An 18,246-nucleotide genomic window follows, 5' to 3' on the forward strand; every position below is an offset into this window, starting at 1 on the left:
GAAGAGAAGAGAAGAGAAGAGAAGAGAAGAGAAGAGAAGAGAAGAGAAGAGAAGAGAAGAGAAGAGAAGAGAAGAGAAGAGAAGAGAAGAGAAGAGAAGAGAAGAGAAGAGAAGGAGAAGAGGAAGACAGAAGGGACAAGATTATTTTCAGTTAAAAGGGACCTACAATGATCACCCTGATCAATGGCTGACTGCTCCCCAAAAGCTAAAGCATGTTGTTAAGGGCACTGTCCAAAAGCCTCTTCAGCACTCACAGGCTCAAGGCACTAACTGTGTCTTGAGGAAACCTCTTCCAGTGGCTGACCAATCTCTCAGTAAAGAAATACTTCCTACTGTCCAATCCATACCTTCCCACATGCAGCTTTGAACTATTCACATGTTCTATCACTGTATACCAAGGAGAAGATGTTCCTCTTGAGAAAGCCCTGCACAAGTCACAGCAGGGTTTTCCCACCAGGCTGGTTCCACCGGGGGCTGCAGACCCCAAAAGTGACTGAGCTCTGCCAGCTGCACCCCTGGAACATTCAGCTTCTGTGGCTTGGGAGCCAATTCACACACTCCAAAGCTGCTCTGCAGCTTGAATGAAAGCATGGCAAATAGGGATGGTTGGCATATTCATTTCAGAAGCACAGTCCTAATCTAAATGCAAATGCTAGAAGTGACTCGTCTGAAACATCACAGAAATCAAAGCGCTGTTTGCTTGCTGACACACATCTGCAAAAAGGGTAAGCCATGAAACAGTTTATTTGTAACATGCTTTTTCTCTAAAAAGGTTCTTTAGAAATGCAGATAATAACAGTCCATTTCATTTTTTAAATCCCTTTGTTGAGATGCCTGGTGATTTATTTAACACAAGAAACATAAAAACATGAGCACTTTTACTATAAATCATGAAGGAAAGAAATTCCAAAAAAATCAAACCATGCTGCAGATAGAAAATATTTTATTCTTGTGTGAAGTACTCTTGTTTTATTAATTGTCACTGATTACCACAATGATCAGTAAACTTTCTAAATTTTTTATTTTTCTCTATGTTTTTTATTACTTTTTTTTTTAACATGTTCAGGCTTCTTACTACTCATTCCCACAATCCTAGTGTGTTTTATCCTTCATTACCATATTGAAATTCTTCTCTAATCCATTTTCCCCTGTGCATGGGGACTGAGTCCAATGAAGAGTGAAAATCTGTAGGCATTTGAGAAATATGCACCACAACAATAGTCATACAACACTGCCGTTCCTGAAAGTTTAACTCATTTTTGCATCCAAGTAAACACAGGAATTCTTTATGTACTCTCCCTCCTGCGCAGCCAGCACACTCAACAGCCCCCAAGCACTGTCCTCTTCACAGCAAGTAAGATTGACAGCCCTTTGGTGGGTAGCATAAACAGCTTGAAGTGTTTTTGTTTTGTACGAGTGGTGAGAGATATTGCTTTTTTCTTTGCATCTACAGATGTTAAGCAGCACCAATATCTTCAGGATTTTTGGTAAGTTGATTAAGACTATTGAATTCCATTTTATTACTGTATGCTTGCAAGAAAGAAGTGCTGTAGTTTAAACACAAACAATGACTCAACTGCTCTGGAGGCTTCAATACAGTCAGTTATTTAATCAGGATACTCAAGGGACTGAAAGATGGGCACTGAAATGGATTTTCTCCACAGGTCACTACTTTATTAATTTAACGATGGAGAAGGGGCATCCTTAAGCTCGTTCCCCTCACAGGAGGTATCTCACTGGATCTTGTGTGCAATTAAATGGCTCCCTAGCAGAACACCAACAGCTCAAAGCTGACCTTCAGCTTCCCCCCAGAGCTGTCCATCCCTGAACTTCTTCCTCATTCCCCTGTGAAAAGAGACAGTGCTATGTAAGGAATGAGAATGAGAAAGGTAAGATCCCCCTTTCTCTTTACAGGCACGAATCACATCGGTGATCTGGTTTGTCTCAGGGGGTGCTGCCTATTACCTCTCACATTTACCTCATGAGGGTACTAATTGCAATACCTAGTTTCCTCTCACTCACCTTTATATCTCCCTCATCCTTGCCCCTGCTACTGCAATATGACTCTCAAAAAAAAACCAAAAAACACATTTTAAACACTCTGCCAGCTTAAGCAAGCATTTGGTTAATGGACTGCAAGTGGGAAATAAATTCAATACATCTCACAAACAAAAACAGAGCAGATGAAGCAAAAATATCATAAAGACGAATATCCTGCAGGCAGGACAGGTTTAGCTACAACTGTTCCTTACTCTTTCATGCATTCTCTCACTAGTAAAGCTCCCACATGCCTGAGCAGAAATGCTTTTATTCCCCTGAAAATCATGGAGAACTTCCTTAGGCTGAAAAGGGCTGATATCAAGGAATTAAGTACTCCCCTCCCTTCCTAAGTATACCAGAAGGAAAAGAAAAATACAATAATTTTTCTCATTCTTGTCTCTTCCAACGCTGCCTGGGACAAAGGAATTTAGCACTAATATAGCAAAGTTATATCAAATATATATATAACAAAATTACACTAAAACCTTAAAAAAAATCTATTCTATTCTTAAGTAAAAAGATTTGACTCAAAATTCTTCTGACAAGGTCTGTGTTGTTGTTTGGGCTTCTCAGGCCACACTGTTTATTTCATCACATTCTTTTTACAGCTCTGATATTTCTTTTAAAATGTGGGTCTTGCTCCCAGTCCATGACAAACAATCAGCCTTTTCTTCCATTATGTTTGCCTGTATAAAAAGGCAAATAGGGAGCATCCCTTTGCTTGTAGAGTTCATGCTCTGCAAACCCCAAAACATATCCCAGAACTGACGAAAGTAATATATTTATTCATAATTTTGTTTACAAACTCATTCAGGATAATTTTGTTTTTCCTCTTTTTTATAGTCTAGCCTAGACTTGGAGTATTTCAGTTGGACTGTACCTACAACAATCGTCTAGTCCAACTGCCTGACCACTTCAGGGCTGACCAAAAGACAAAGAACATTGTTAAGGGCATTGTGCAAATGCCTCTTAAACACTGAGAGACTTCAGGCATTGGCTCCCTTTCTAGGAAGTCTGTCCCAAACACACACACACTCAGCAGAGAAGAGTTTCCTAATGTTATGTATAGCCTTCCCTTAGCACAGCTTTGAACCATTTTCACGTGTCCCTGAAAATCAGAGGGATGAGTTCAGCTTCTCCCTCTCCTCTCCCCCTCCTCAGGTAGCTTTAGAGAGTAATGAGGTCATCCACCACATAAAAACCATTGTATTATTCTCATTTCATGCCATTATTGTCTTCAGTTGAACTACAGTACTTCTTATGTTCATGTTGTAGTTGTTTCTGTCCCATATAGATCGGTAATGTTTACTGAAACTCTTGTGTTCATTGATGTCATGCCAAATGAAATCATTACTCTTCCAAATCTGTATTAAGTTTGTAAAACAAAATGTTGCTTCCTTTGATCTTTAATTACTCAGTACAAAGATTAAAAAGTATTTTACTGTTAAATTAATTTGTAAGAGATATATTAGCATGATTCAATAATTCATCAAATATGTAACTTAATGACATAAATAGTTAAGGTTTTGAAACCTAGGCAACCAGGAATTTTTATTTTTAGATACTGAAAATTTCCCATAAATCATTTTCCAATGAGCACCTAATGAGCAACCTCAGAAACAAGGATTCCTCTCAATTTGACAAAACAATTTCATCTTTTCCAAAGACATTCATTAATTTCTTTTAAAACAAACAAAAAAACCCCACATTGTTGCTTTTTTTGGATTATAAATATTTAAGGTGACTGTCTGAAAGAATTTCTTATCACCTAAACTCTACCTATATAAGGAAACACTTCCATATCCTCTTCATCATTCAGACACCAACCCTAATGGTCAAAAGATTCAAACGGCTAAATGGGAAAAAGCTCCACGTGAATTGTTGGCTGAGAGGCCAGTCTAGATGATCTTCCCCATCTGGTGTTTGAGTCTATGGAACAAACTTCTGTTTGACGTCTTTATTCTGGAATGCAAATTACTAAAATGTACACCTGCAACACGGAATTTCCCTTTTGATACTACTCCTTTGTGTTACTCATTTATAGGATGGTAATCAAAGCATTACAACATACAAAACTGCAGATGTGTTCTAGTTTGTATTTCCAAACCAAACCAAACCAGATGAATTTCCTCAATGTGACTCCCATGGGATAACTCCTGTTACTAAGTCCTCACTTTTAGGCCTTAGCAAGATCTGACTCTGAACATCATGTTCTAGTCTGCCCAAACTCTTGCCTTCTTCTTGAGTTTATAGTGCCAGTTTAAAGTTTTATGAAATTCAAGCTCCTCTTGTTACTTATAGTCCTTTAGAAGCTATTCTTGCCTGCATCTTTCTGTCTTCTTTTTTTAAAAAAAACCTACCATTACAGTCTTAGCTTTTACATATTTCTTGTCATTCTTACTCAGGAGTCTTTGCTTTTAAGTCAAGTGTTTCCATTATGTCATCCTTTAACTAATTTATTTTTCACTTTTGCATATGAAATACAAGCCAGGATGATGAAATCTTAATTCATATTTTTAGATCTTAGGAATGGTTGTCTGTTGTTTTTTTTTAAACAGAGGAAACTTATGAAAAATGCACTGCTTTTTAAAAAGATTCTAAGTGCACTGCATCCAATAATGAATAGTTATTTCAAGGCTTTTCTAAAGCACAGATAAATTTGTTACATTTTCTTGATTAAGAAATTAAAGTCTTCTGAATTTTTAAATACAGGTTCTCACTGGAGCCACTACAGATTTTCAAAGTCTACAAAAGATAAAGTAAAAGAATTAAATAAATAAATAAATAAAACTGTCATTATCATCCTTTAGTTGGCAGTCACTAAAATTTACAGGCATTTTAAAGAAATAGAAAACTGCTGCTTCTGTCTGGGATGATACAATTGTTTCTGCATGTGAAAGGCAGCGTGTGACAGCAAGAAGGACTGAAGTTCCAGCTGTGCCAGGCTAAAAATCGCCAGTAGTACTTTTCAATACACCATCAACTGCATTTAGAAGTCTGCTAAATTTTACAAGTCAAAAGTATGTAAAATGGTCTCAGCTTTTCTTTAGAAATGCCTGACTAGATTATACTATGCAATATCTCAATGAATTCACTAGTTAAAAGATAAGTCCCAAAGGTCAAGACTAAAACATCCCATAAAGTTTTGTGAAGGCCACAAATAGAATTTCTCTCCATTAACCATACCAAGAGCTGTCTGTTCCTATGGTAATTCATTCATTTCCATAGGGTTCCCAGTGACTGCCTATCCAACCTCTCTTCCTCCTCCTCCACAACAAAAGCTCCAAACGTCTATTCTGTCCTTTTCATCTCTTTGTTGTTTGTCTTATCCTGCTCCTTCCCTCTAGAAGACAGGAGTTGTGTAAATGCCAACCTTCCCATGCAATTCCATTCCCTCTCCATCCCTCTTTATTAATTCTTTTCAGACAGAGAGGCTGCTCACCCTGACCTGCCCAGTTAAACTCTACAGCACATGCAAGACTTTATTCTGGACAAAACTTGATACTGTTTTTGGTTCTATTATTTAAAAATAATTTGGAAAAGATCTTAAACTCACACATCACTGATCCGTGATCATTTACACTGACCAGAATTCTGACCTGAAAACAGAAACTAGTTATTCTGTGGAAATGAAGACAGTGGTATTACACATTAATAGTCCTACAATAATAAAGCTCCAGATCCTGTACAGGAGTAAAGATGAAGAGAAAAGGCACTTGTGAAAAATTTCTTGTTACTTTCCATTGAGGCAGAAGCAAGAAACTTCTACTCTTCATGAAGGTCTCCTAGGGAAAAATACATGGAGCAAAGTGCAGCCTGGACAAAACAGCAAAACTGAGCATAATTGTCCATATTCCACAGCCTGTTCTGGAAAGAAGAAGCAGTCAGCCTAACTTCACAGCTCTCAACAAGCCAACGCAGCAAGAGAAAAAAACTGTGGTATTTTTGAGGAAACACTGGGATTGAATAATTCTGAAGGATCCCTGACTTTTAAGATGGATGACTATTTCATGAGCCACGAATGGTCACAGAAGCAGAAAGAGCCTGGCTTGCTGCTTCCCACACAGCTGCCAGAAGAAAAAGGAAAAACTAACCAGGATGAGAATAAAATACAAGCACCCTAGACTTGTTAAATCCTTGGGGAGTAATTGGGATTGAAGCCAAGGAAGTAGTACTGGCCTATTTCCCATGGTTTTGAGAGATGCTTATGTCATCCAAATAGTGTACTGCTTCTTACACACTGCAAAAATTTATTCTGTGCAGATAGAAATTTTTTTTGTGACCTCATCAGGTTTAATTCTATTTATTAACTCTCCTCATCTTTTTTGTTTAAAACACTGTATGTTTTTAATTGTCATTTTTAGGAGGGCAGAGTCCTTTAAGCATAGGCATCCTATTCATAAAAAGCCAACAGTAATACCAGTAGGAGTTATTACTGAAACTTTGAAACTTCATCTATTTTTATCTAATTAATTTTGGTTTGTAACTAAGAGCGTTTACAGTGCATACCTACAGATAATTTTAACTATGCTTTTTATTTTAACAGCTAAATCGTGGGCCTCTAAAAATTAAAAATTGAACCTTTGAAAAATAAAAATAAATGCATGTAAAGTTTCTGCAATGACAAGCTTAGTTCGAGAGAGAATGATTTTGTAAAGAACAGAAATACACCAATACTTCCACCTCTTTCATGATTTTTCTGTCCATCAATTGAATTCATCCTTTTTATAAGAAAAAGTCTAAAGTTTTTTCCTTACTCTTCCACTTCAGTTACATTCCCCTCCTCTATACTCTCCTTTTGTCTTAGGAAATACACATATTTTTGCATTCTATTCTGTAAAACTACTACACATTTTGTGTCACCTCCTGACAAATTTGGCAATATAGGGAATAAAAAAAGCACTGTGAGTATTTAGAACAATATTTTGATTTTTGTGACTTGGAGTCATTTACATGCAACTGGATTTGGTTGTAGGAACTGTAGTAAACTATGCTTGCTGGATAGCAATCTATACATGGTAGATGGTCAGGACACCTGCTGACCACAAATTTTAATGCCATTGACTTTGGTCTACTTAAATCACCAAAGGATGAATGACTCAGGCATGGTCTTAAACAATGAAGAACTCCAAAGACCTGGCTGTCTGGAAAAAATTTCATACATAATGTGTCAATTAAAAAAGCCAAATTCGAAATTTACTTTAAGCATCGGCAAATTCTACATTAATTCTACCAAATTCTACATTAATTTTTCAGAAATTAAAAATTTATAAATATATACTGAATTAAAACAGAAAAAAATCACAGTAACGTAGAATGGAAGTTAATGTAATCAAGGGAGGCACAGCTTAATGCAGTTACTTACAAAGCAGTTGTTTTCATGTTATTCTTGAAGCTATCACCACAACAAAACAGAATAAAAGATACAGGTGAAAATAGTCATGCTTTTTCCATCTTCCCACATTGTACATTCTTCCAAAAAATCCATATTCACAGAGTTTGCTCACTCTAATTTGAGGTGATCCTTTTAATGAGGCTTCTACAATACCACTTATGAGAGTCAAATTATAGCCTACAGACCTTTGGAAATTTCTGCCACTATGTGTAAACGTTCACATCTGAATTTGACCCTGTAAGTGCCAGTTAATCTGGCACCAGACCTAACAATATCTCTGTACACGTTGGCACAAGCATCCCTCCATATTCCTGCCTTTCTGCCACACATCTGCTTTGACTCTTATTTTCTGTCAAGCTCTTGAAATCCTGTCCCTAAGTCTGCCTTACCTGTATTCTCATCACTGGGATGCTCTTCCCTGACCTCTCTGAGATCTTTTTGGTAAACCCATATAGGAAATAACACACCATGAGAAAGTTTAACCAAAACTTGAAAGAAAGGGGCTCTATTAGAGACTGTTCAGACCCTGCAGCAATTTGGCCAGTAGCTGACAAGAATTCAGATAATCATAAGCAGGTCATCTTTTGAACTGCTGGGACACTGCCATCTTTAATGTAGAAGTAAATAAAAAAGGTATAAGATTAAGTCTAGAGAATATGATTGTTGTGGAAAATGAATGTTATTAATACCACAAAAAATTAGTGATCTTTGCTGCCAGAAGAATGACTTACACATGTTTCAGAAAGCCATGATGCAGAACATACACATCATATTTATTTCTACTTTTTTTTACAACGAAGAACTTCCCCTTCAGGAAAACACAAAAGAAAATGAGGAAAACAGGGAAGCAAACAGCAGAACAGGCCTTCTGAAAGCTGGGCAGTAATAAAAGAGGAAAGGGTGCTTAATCATCAAAGAATGCATTTTAGCTGTGATGTTTTTTTCTTCTGGTTTATTATTGGAATAAAACATGATGACTGAAGACATTTTTAATGCTTGGAAAGTAGAACAGGCTCAGTAAACCAAGGTATCTAGTACAAATTTAGTATGCATCTTTTGTTCTTTTTTTATAAACATACAACTATACAAAATGAAAAATGTGACTTCATGATCTACTTCTGCTTTGACAAAAAAGAAATTTAAAACCCCCTTGAATAAAACCTTTTCTTGTTAATGAAATAAAATCAAGTAAAGAATGTGGCAATATAACATTAGTAGTTTCATTTTTCATCTTAACAGAAAGTAAAGGCAGGCTTATCTCTTTGCTCTCAGCTTCATCCTTCTATCACAGATCTGTCTTGTTCTCACCCTAAAAAGGTGTACTGAGATTCTGAAAGCCTATATGTTTACTACAAATTGTGCTTAGGATGAGGCTCCAGCCATCTGCCAACCTTCAATTTATCCACTGCAGGACCTAAGATCTATTTCAGAGAACAGGCAAACCTTCAGAATTCACATGTGAAAAAGGACTGATGGAGAATTAGTTAAAACGTACATACTGAAAGGTGTCGCATACAGTATTCATCAGGTTTCAGTGTATATTAGAATTTCAGTTTTGGAACAAGGTTATACTGTTACATTTAAAATAAATGTTCTCAGTTATTTGCAGGGTTTAGTTTATAAAGAAATAATTCTGTTTGGATTATTTCCCAGAACACATTCTTCAAAACTTCACTTTGTTCTTGACATAAATTGAAAACAATAATATAGATATACTGTATACAGGCTTCAGAATGGCATTAAAGAGGCACATTATCAATATGTTTAAAACATTTAGAAAGCTCAGCTTTGCATCCTTCTAAGTGAATGACTAGATACTTAGACTGAGTAATATCTGTTCCAATAAACTACTCTGTGGGAAATGTTTTGAATAATGGTTAATTTATGCTGAGGTAATGACAGCATAATACAACTGAAATCTGTGCTAATAGGAAAAAAGAAGCCCCTTCCAGCTATTTCTGTTACAATTGGCTGCAGTAATTTTTACCACATCTCTCTCTCTTGCATAAAATATTACTTTAAGTGTATGTGAAAATGCTTGTTGCTAATTTTAAAAATCAATAATTGTTACCTGTCATCCATATGGAGAAAAAAAAAAAACAAACCCAGACAATAAAGAAGAAATTTTCGTGCACAAGATCTATATTTTATATATTTATGCAATAAAAGAGAACAATTGTGGTTAATGTTCTTTTCATATTGGCAAAACATTAAACTCAGTTTGGGTAAGACTCCAGGGTTTGAAATGCACATGGAATTTCTAATGTAGATGAGAATGGGAAAAACAATTTATTCCAAATAATACTTCAAGTAGGCAGAAGTATTAGAAGGTATTTTCTGGAATATGAGTTATTTACAAACTCACTGCAGTATTCCTTTGACATATGAATGATCTGAAATATGTAATAAATAGGCTGATTCATGTCTCATCAGCTCAGTAAGTTACCATCAGCTCTTCCATTTGAATGCTCAGTGTAAAGCTGGTGGTGTTCATTTAGAGGCAGTGCTTAGCTCTGCCTGGATAAAGAACATTTTAATCACAAGTATAATAAATAATAAACAAATTCCAAACCTTCTAATTGGCCATTTTTGACAAAAACCCCACTGGTATGCCACAAACAAATGCCATTTGTTTTACTTTGACTGTGTCTTTTCTTGATTCTGAAAAGGTTCTGAATTCCCATAAACGTAATGGCATGATCCAGGAATGCTCATGAATTCAGATCATCACGGATTCTTTGAAATACTGATATTGAAATATTTCTCACCTCTAATATATTCATTAACTGAAGCCATCACAACCAATCATTAATCTAACTGTGGATAATTGTTTTGAACAATGGTAGAAGGATGTTTTTAAACATGGAGTCCTATGGATCAGAATATGATTCTTGACTCCTTGTCATAAGTGGCTTGTGTTACTTAGGGTAGGTAGGTCCTCCCAAAAAGTAATTTCATAGTTAAATTGGATGCATAATTAAAATGTTTTGGTTGTTCTGAAGCAAATACCTTCTGAAAGCCCTTTCCTCTGAACAACAAACATATGGAAGTGTACACATTATTATCCAAGTAGAAGTCTATACACTGGGCAATTACTGTGTGGTAACTGACCTCATGCAATTTATATTAATTCTTCATTGAATATTCTTATTTAATATGTATTTTCCTGTATTTTGTGTCTTCTACAGGAATCTTTACCTACAGAAGTAAATATCTTATCCTCAAAAAGTCCCTGCGTTTTGCTTCTTGATCGACAGAGGGTTATCATAACAAAGTAACAGCAAATAAAAACTCTTCCTTTTCTGCTTAGAGAATGATACAGAGCTCTGAAACTCACAAGAAGGACATAAAAATTATTATATTATATCCATACATACATATCCCAGAGTGCAACATTAAAAAAAATTCATTAATATTCTGTTGATAATCTCGTAATGCAATGAAACACACAGGCCAAAAATAGTACAAAATAATAAAGGTTTTTTCCCCCCAAACCAGTATAAATTTGGAAAAAAAATCCTTGTTTTATATGTTGAGGAAAAACGTTATTTGGGAATAAGAAGTAGAGTTCTTGACAAAAGTCAGCAGAATTCAATACACGTTTCTCAGAGAAAAATAGGGCCCTTAGCATACAGGAAAATTATTTCTACTTTGATGACAGCTTTTACTTGAATTCCTTAACCCAACTTTGAAAAAAGCAGACATTGATACTACATGCAGCTTCCAACTAATTTCATCATAATACATATTCATGCTTAAACAGGACTACTCCTAGAAAGGATGCAAAGACCATCCTTTGTATGGAGGCAATTAAATACAAGTGAACATATAAGTGGCCAGTGCTGGGTACAATTCAATCAAGCAGATCCATAGGGGTGGTTTTGATATTCTTGTCACATCAAAGAAACAGCTCCCAGAAGAAGAAAAAATCTTTACAAGTTAAAAATGAAATCAGAATAAATAGGAATAACTCTGAGAGAAAGGAAGAGCAAGCACTTGGTGGAAAGGGCTGGCTCTACCTTGCAAGTGTTATATAGTTCTATTAGAAGAGTGTGTTAATTTTTTCCTCATAAATTTGCCAGGTTCAGTCACTGGGGAAGGGCTAGCACTCCAGCTCCCTTTGTTAAAGATATATCTATCTTGCTGAGTCTTGACAGCCCTATCATGTCAGCCCTCTGTAGTAGCAAAAAGTGTTTCAGCAAGGAGGGAAAAAAAAAAAAAAGAGAAAAAAAAAAGAAGTGAAAACTGATGTGATCTACTCTGCTTCCTGTGGGCATATTTCACTATAGCAGATCCAGGGGGATGCTTTGTTATTCCTGTCAGATCAAAGAAAGAGATAACAGAAGAAAATATAAGAGGAAAAATATAACCCAGAAATGAGGGTAGCTGAAAAGCACTGCAAGAACACCACATCATTATGACTTTTCAAATTATTTAAATATGCTAAATATCAAGTCATCAGCAAAGAAATAAATATTGCATAGGCCATATGCTCTGTTAGCTGCCAGAAAAACTGTCCTACCAGGATTAGTTTATGGGCACAGCAACTGCCTGTCAAACACTAGCAATTTTAATAATTTTTCAATTTGCTGTGTGAGTTGCAAGTATGCTCAGGTATCTTGACAGGTGCTCAGGAGAAATATCTGAGCCTACTAGGTTCACACTGACTTGCTTTACTACGCTCTTGCAATAATTCCTGATGGACTGGGGAGATGCAAGCAAATGGTGAAGATGCAACAGTCACAGGGAAGTCATTGTACTGAATGGCTAAACTGGATTTGCAGCTCAACACACGGCTGATACAAAGTTAGCTTCAAGTCCAAAGCAAACTGAAAGATGAAATGTTCTTTTTCAAAAGATTTCTAATCACAAACTAGGTGAAAGTGTAAAAAAAATAAATAAGCAGAGATCTGGCTATGATTTAAAAAAAACACAAAGCCAAACAAAATCAAAAATCAAAAGCCTCCAAATAGTACTTTTCTGCAAGTAGATGTGCTTTCAGTACTACATGTGATTAGCCTTTTATGCACTAAATTGTCCAGTTAATTATTTTGTGTTTCATCTACAGGGCATTAAATTAAGACAGTAATAAGTAAAAATAATTTTGTCTCATCTATTGCATTTTCTAGTGGCCAGTATGGCTGTTTTGTTTCCTTTCAGCCACAGCACTCTGTGTTATACAGGTTCCTAACTCAAAAAAGCACAACTAAATGGGTTTTTGAGTGCCCCCATTTCCAGGTGTCTGGGGAAGAAAGGGGCTCCTAAAATTTACAGATATTCTGGAAGAAACCAGGGGAGGAACTGTATTTTAACAAAGAAGTGGACCTGTGACACCAAAGCACTATAAATAAACCGTATTTCCTATATTGCTCTTTCTGTATTAGCATTCTCAGCAACAATTCCCTGAAGTCAGCCAAGTCTATCTAGTGGAAAAGGATTTGGATTATGATGTAAACTAACAGTAAAGACAATTCCAAATAACATCTAATGTCCAATATAACTACTGTTTACATATTAAAAAGAGATACAGGCTTTGTACCAGGGATGTTCTGTCATGTTTCTCCACAGGAGAAGACTGTCATGGTAAAGTTCATTATCAATTACTGCCTTACAAGTACAAGATGAGTTAAACTGTCATAATTTTCTCAGCCAGAAATCCTGTGCTGTCAAAGAATGTCAATTTTTAATCTGACAAAAGGAAGAAAATTATCTGTTATTCTGACCTCTAATTTCTTGACATTTTAATGCTGTAATTGCTGTGGTTAGTGCTGCAACCATTATTCCACCTGTCAAGTGAGAATGAATCAATATCCTTAAGCTGTTCAAGTTTCAGCTTCCACCTCTCCACCTCACTGCTTTTACTTTTACTTTAAAAAAGGCTGAAGCAAAAAAAAAAAAAAAAAAAGATTAGGACCTGGAAAATGTTTATTTTATTTTGTTGCATATTTTTACATATTTTTTTCCTCCTCATTACGAGAATCATTTTGCAATATGTGACTAAGAGAGCATTACACCTGATAGAACTGGAGAATTTACCAATTTCTAATCATAAAAGACTGAAACCATGAAATTCAATTTTATACTTTTATTCCATGGGGCATGTAAATCAGGACTTTCCTGTTGCATTCGAAAGAACTTGAGGTAAGTCATCATGACCAATCATTTTTTGTGGTATCAGCAATTCTGAAGTTGTTTGCAAAAATCAAATTCAGTATGTTGAAATGAAACCAGTTTATTTAACCCATCCAGTGCAGATTTTAAATTGCCAAAGAGGTATTACAGAGGCAGCTGTATGTGATTTCATAAACTGAAGTAATGTAAAACTTAATGCTATCCCCGTATTATGGTTTCTATCATTAGGAGTTTTCTTTATGGAAAATGAAGAAAGGAAGTCAGATGGAAACTCTGCAATTAAATAGATCTGCAAAGAACAATTACACAGGATGGCCATTTCTCCACTGTTAAACAGTAGAGATTTCTTAGACAGCTCCCAAAGCATATAAGAGATGTAAGGAATGGCAGGGATCAGTTGTTCCACTGCTGAATATTTTTTGTAGCTAGATGACTACAGAAGTAACTTTAATGTTCTTCACAGAAAGCTAAGATCACATTTTTTAGTGGTTAAGTGAGGTGCTCAAGCAAAGGGTGAATGTGGAAGGGCCAAGATATAGCATAAGGTCACAGGGCTCCACCTTTTAAAATCATGTCTTTCAATCAGCTCAGAATGGGAGGGTATTTTTTATTTGGAGACTTATTTCACTGGAGAGATTCAGCTGGGACTCAGTTCAATATGAAATTAGTTATGGCCGCTGTTACTGCCATACTTGAGCCCACTGGTCTGATAATGGCTGCTGTCAATAAGGTTGTATTATTGATTGGCTTATTTTACAGCCATCTACTGAGAACATTCACCATCTTCTCTGACACAGGAATGCAATATTTTCGTTTATTTACAAAATAAATAGCAAGAGCATTTTAATATTGAGAGATGCGTTTTCCCAGATAACTGTAGGGTGCAATTAATTCTAAATTGGAATGTTTCTAAAATAAAATGCCACATACCACCACTTGCCACTGCAAAATACAACAAACAACTCTTTTCACTATTTTAAAGATATTAGTGCTTCTATCCTTAATTTCTGTAATTACAAGGGGTCTTCAGAGGCTTTTAAATATCTTTTTGCTTTAAATTTATTTTCTGGAATATTTACCAAAAGCCAGAATAAAGTCAAACAAACTCAAACAAGCACAAATCAAACAACAAAAAAGCAAAAACCCCATCATATATATTCATAACAGAAAATATCATCAAATACATGATCCTCTATATCATCAAGATGTCAAATGCTTTATTGTTGGTCAGAGAATGTCTGCTAGTTTCATAAACAGAGCCCAGGAAAACAGAAAGCAGGTCTAAGTCTATCTATATTTAAACATGTACTATAAATTCAGATTAAAAATTAATTAAAAGTATTTTTAAACTTGCTTATGACCAAAAATCAAACCAAAAATCAAGACTCCTGAGATCTCTTGGAGGAAAAAGCATATGTTTTTCAAACGGATGCATACAATTTTATTATCCATATGTAACAAAAATAAGGATGATTGATTTTTTTTTTTTTCTGGTCATTTTGCCTTCTCATTGCTAACAATGAATTTTATGTACAAATCTTACTTGTTGCAATGAAGATTAATTTGAGCTTCTAGATTTACATGGTGAAAATTGCCTAAGAAGAGGTTTATTTAAAGGGAGTGGGTTAGATTTACAAGTGAGTGAACAAAAACGTCTCCATGAATTTTCTTAAATTTCTGATGACAAGTTATGCATGCAAGTAGAGCCCCAGGAGAGCTGAAGAGTCTCATCATGTCATAAAATGTTAGATAAGGTGCACAGACAGACAGACAGACAGATAGACCTCAATCCTACAAGCTGCCCTGTGGGAGTAGACCCTAAAAGTCAAGACATAGAAGTCTGCCCATGCAGATCCGGACCCTAAGCCATGCAAATCCCTTGTATTCATGGTGCTTGACACCTGTTCTATACTTTAAAAAGCATTGTTTCTTCTTATCTCTAGAAGAGCATGACTCCTCTCATGCTCAAAATTTTAAATCCAGAAAATTATTATGTAGATGTCAATATTAAATATTTGAGGCAGGAAGAGTCAAAGCAATTCTAGCCAATCTTATAATTAAGGAAATATTAATTGTTTAGAAAATATAAGCTTTGCAGTGTATGTAGTGAAAACCAGTTCTAGGAAGCCTGGGGTCTGAATGGTTTTTTAGTTCTGCTCCCAAAAATCACAAAATGTAACAGAATACATCAATGCACTGCTAAAAAAAAAAACAAAACAAAAATGACAAAACTCAGTAGTTAGCTGAATGAATGCTTTCTAGAATCTACTTCTTTCTGAAATCTGCAAATTTCTGTGTCCAAGATTGGAAACAAACAAACAAACAAAACCCCATTGGCTGGCAATGTACATTATTACTGTTTTGCATACAGCAGATGGCAGCTATCTGGGGGAATGGAAGATTGTGTGTAGAGCTTCATCACAGCAGTACTCATCTAGCAGCTGTTGCTTCCTCACACTTTTCATCAAATTTCAATTGTTTTAGCCAACAAATGAATGGTACTAGAAAATCATCATGCAAATTAATAGGTACTAGAAAACCATCATTAAAATTATTAGTTTTAGTGAAAACAAATACAGTCACTGGAAGGAAACATACCAGGATATCTAGAACATTTTTTTTTTTAAAATTACTGATTAACTTAAAACACTCACTTGTGTGTGTGTATATATATATATATATATATATATATATATATATATATAATCCACACAAATATATAAACATAATTACTTAAATGCACAACAAATAGAAGACATTTTCTATTTTGGTAACAGTTTGACTATACTTTATGTGATCAAAAGTAGTTTATATATTTGCTACAGTCACTCTAGAAAATATATCTTTTTCAGCCACAGTCTCACTAACATCATCTGACTGTAAATGTTAGATTTTTTTCCTTTATGACTATGATCCAGGATTCTTTTCCAATTTTTTGGTTTCAATTGAACTTAATACAAGTAAATTATAAAACATAGCATACTCTATATTAAAGATTATACATTCCGTTATAATTTCCTACACCATAACTGAATATTAAATCTATTAGGTCTATTTGTTTTATTGATAGTTCATTCATACTTGCTTTTGAAATCACCTGGGGCCTAAATTCTGAATCAAGTCAAACACATCCATTTTTTCCAGCAGTGAAAGACGGGAAAAGTACCATTTCTTGCGAGATGACAGCAGTTTTTAGCATGAAATGACAGTAAACACCTACCTCCCTGAGGACAGGATCAGTGATACTGTCCAGGTTCACAGAGCCTTCATATGTTAGGTAGTGGAAAACGTTGAGTGCACGCACAGCTTCTGGTCCTCGTTGCTTGTAGCCAAATATAAGGTCAATCCACTGATGAAGCTGACATGATACAAACTCGCTTTCCAAAGCCTGCAAGTGAAATTCAGGATTAGGAACCAACTGAGAAAACATAGCAGGCATCATTACATGTTCTCTTCAGGCTAATTTGATAAATTTGAAATTTTTCAAACATTAAAAAATTTAACTTATTCTACTGAGACAAGCAGTAAAAGGATATTCTCTTTTTCCTTCACCTTTATATCATGCTAAATTTTGTCTCAGCTACTGGGTTTCTCCTAGCTGCAAGTATTTTAATAATTTCTGGGCTTTTCAGGTAGGTTAGGTAAATTGTCAAAAAATAAATAAATATGGAAATGGGAAAGAGAATTCTAAAAAGCAGTCTTCCAAATCATTTTCAAGCTAGTTATAATTAGTCTTAAATCTAAAATGGAAATTCCTCCATTGTTTTTATCACAGTGCCACTACTCAGCAAAACACTTCCCAGCTATAACAGAGTTTCATGTTTTCCTGAGAAAATTTCAGATTTTACAAGCTGATAAACTTTGGGAAAAGATTATTTATTTTGTTTATTTATATCAAATGAAGGCTGCTTCAGAACTAATCATCAGGCACTGAAGTACCTGATATCTGTTTACTGGCAGCAGCCCTCTCCTCACCACCCCACAAGCAGGAATAGCCACAGACAAGGCAAACCATGGCTGGGTCACCATGCAACCATTCCTCAGAGATTTTCCCTGTAATGCTCCTCATGGAAAAGGAACTTTCTGTGCTTTGGTGGAAAACTGGACCCTTTTCTGTCAAAACTAGTGACTACTATCTCTGATGAGAATGGATGGGAAGACTCAGGCTTAAGAGCTGACATGTAGCTCAGTTTTCTTGGGCTTAAGTTCAGCATACCATAAAAAACTATAAAGAAATGTTGCAGACAACCAGACAAAATTTTGTTGTTTCCTTTTCAAAATCAGAAGCCATCATATGCATAATGCATCATTATTAAAATAGTATTAACATGGCTTAATACTAAGTACAATTAAACAAATACTATTTAGTTTCAGAGCATGCCTCTCAACAAATCATTTTAAAATGTCATATCCTCAATGATACTGTACTGTGTGCATATGACATGATATAGTCAGCAACTACATCCATATTATTCCATATAATCTTTTCCATAGGACTTTTACCTCAATTAGCATGCAGGATGCTAGCATGCAAAGATAAAATTAAGTATGCCACAGCAACAACCAATAAAGCAAAGCACTTCCTTACTTTTAAATGCTCCATTTTTAATGTTCCTTTTGTATGTAATAAAGCTTTTTAAGAATTTAGAATTTAAAGCCAGTTATCTTTCTAGAATCCA

At 35.3% G+C, this 18,246-nt stretch overlaps 1 protein-coding gene across 19 annotated transcripts in view; it reads right to left on the reverse strand.

The window, feature by feature from the left end:
- Positions 1-18,246, reverse strand: part of NBEA (neurobeachin) — a 460,255-nt gene that overhangs the window by 30,817 nt on the left and 411,192 nt on the right. For all 19 annotated transcript variants that reach the window (XM_086881592.1, XM_086881590.1, XM_086881589.1 and 16 more), the window contains one exon: positions 16,788-16,955. In XM_086881592.1, the coding sequence (XP_086737718.1) occupies positions 16,788-16,955 (168 nt within the window). The remainder of the gene's footprint in view (positions 1-16,787; positions 16,956-18,246) is intronic.

The sequence above is a fragment of the Cyanistes caeruleus genome, chromosome 3 (assembly GCF_971803275.1).
Source record: "Cyanistes caeruleus chromosome 3, bCyaCae1.hap1.1, whole genome shotgun sequence".
In the NCBI taxonomy this organism is placed as follows: Eukaryota; Metazoa; Chordata; class Aves; order Passeriformes; family Paridae; genus Cyanistes; species Cyanistes caeruleus.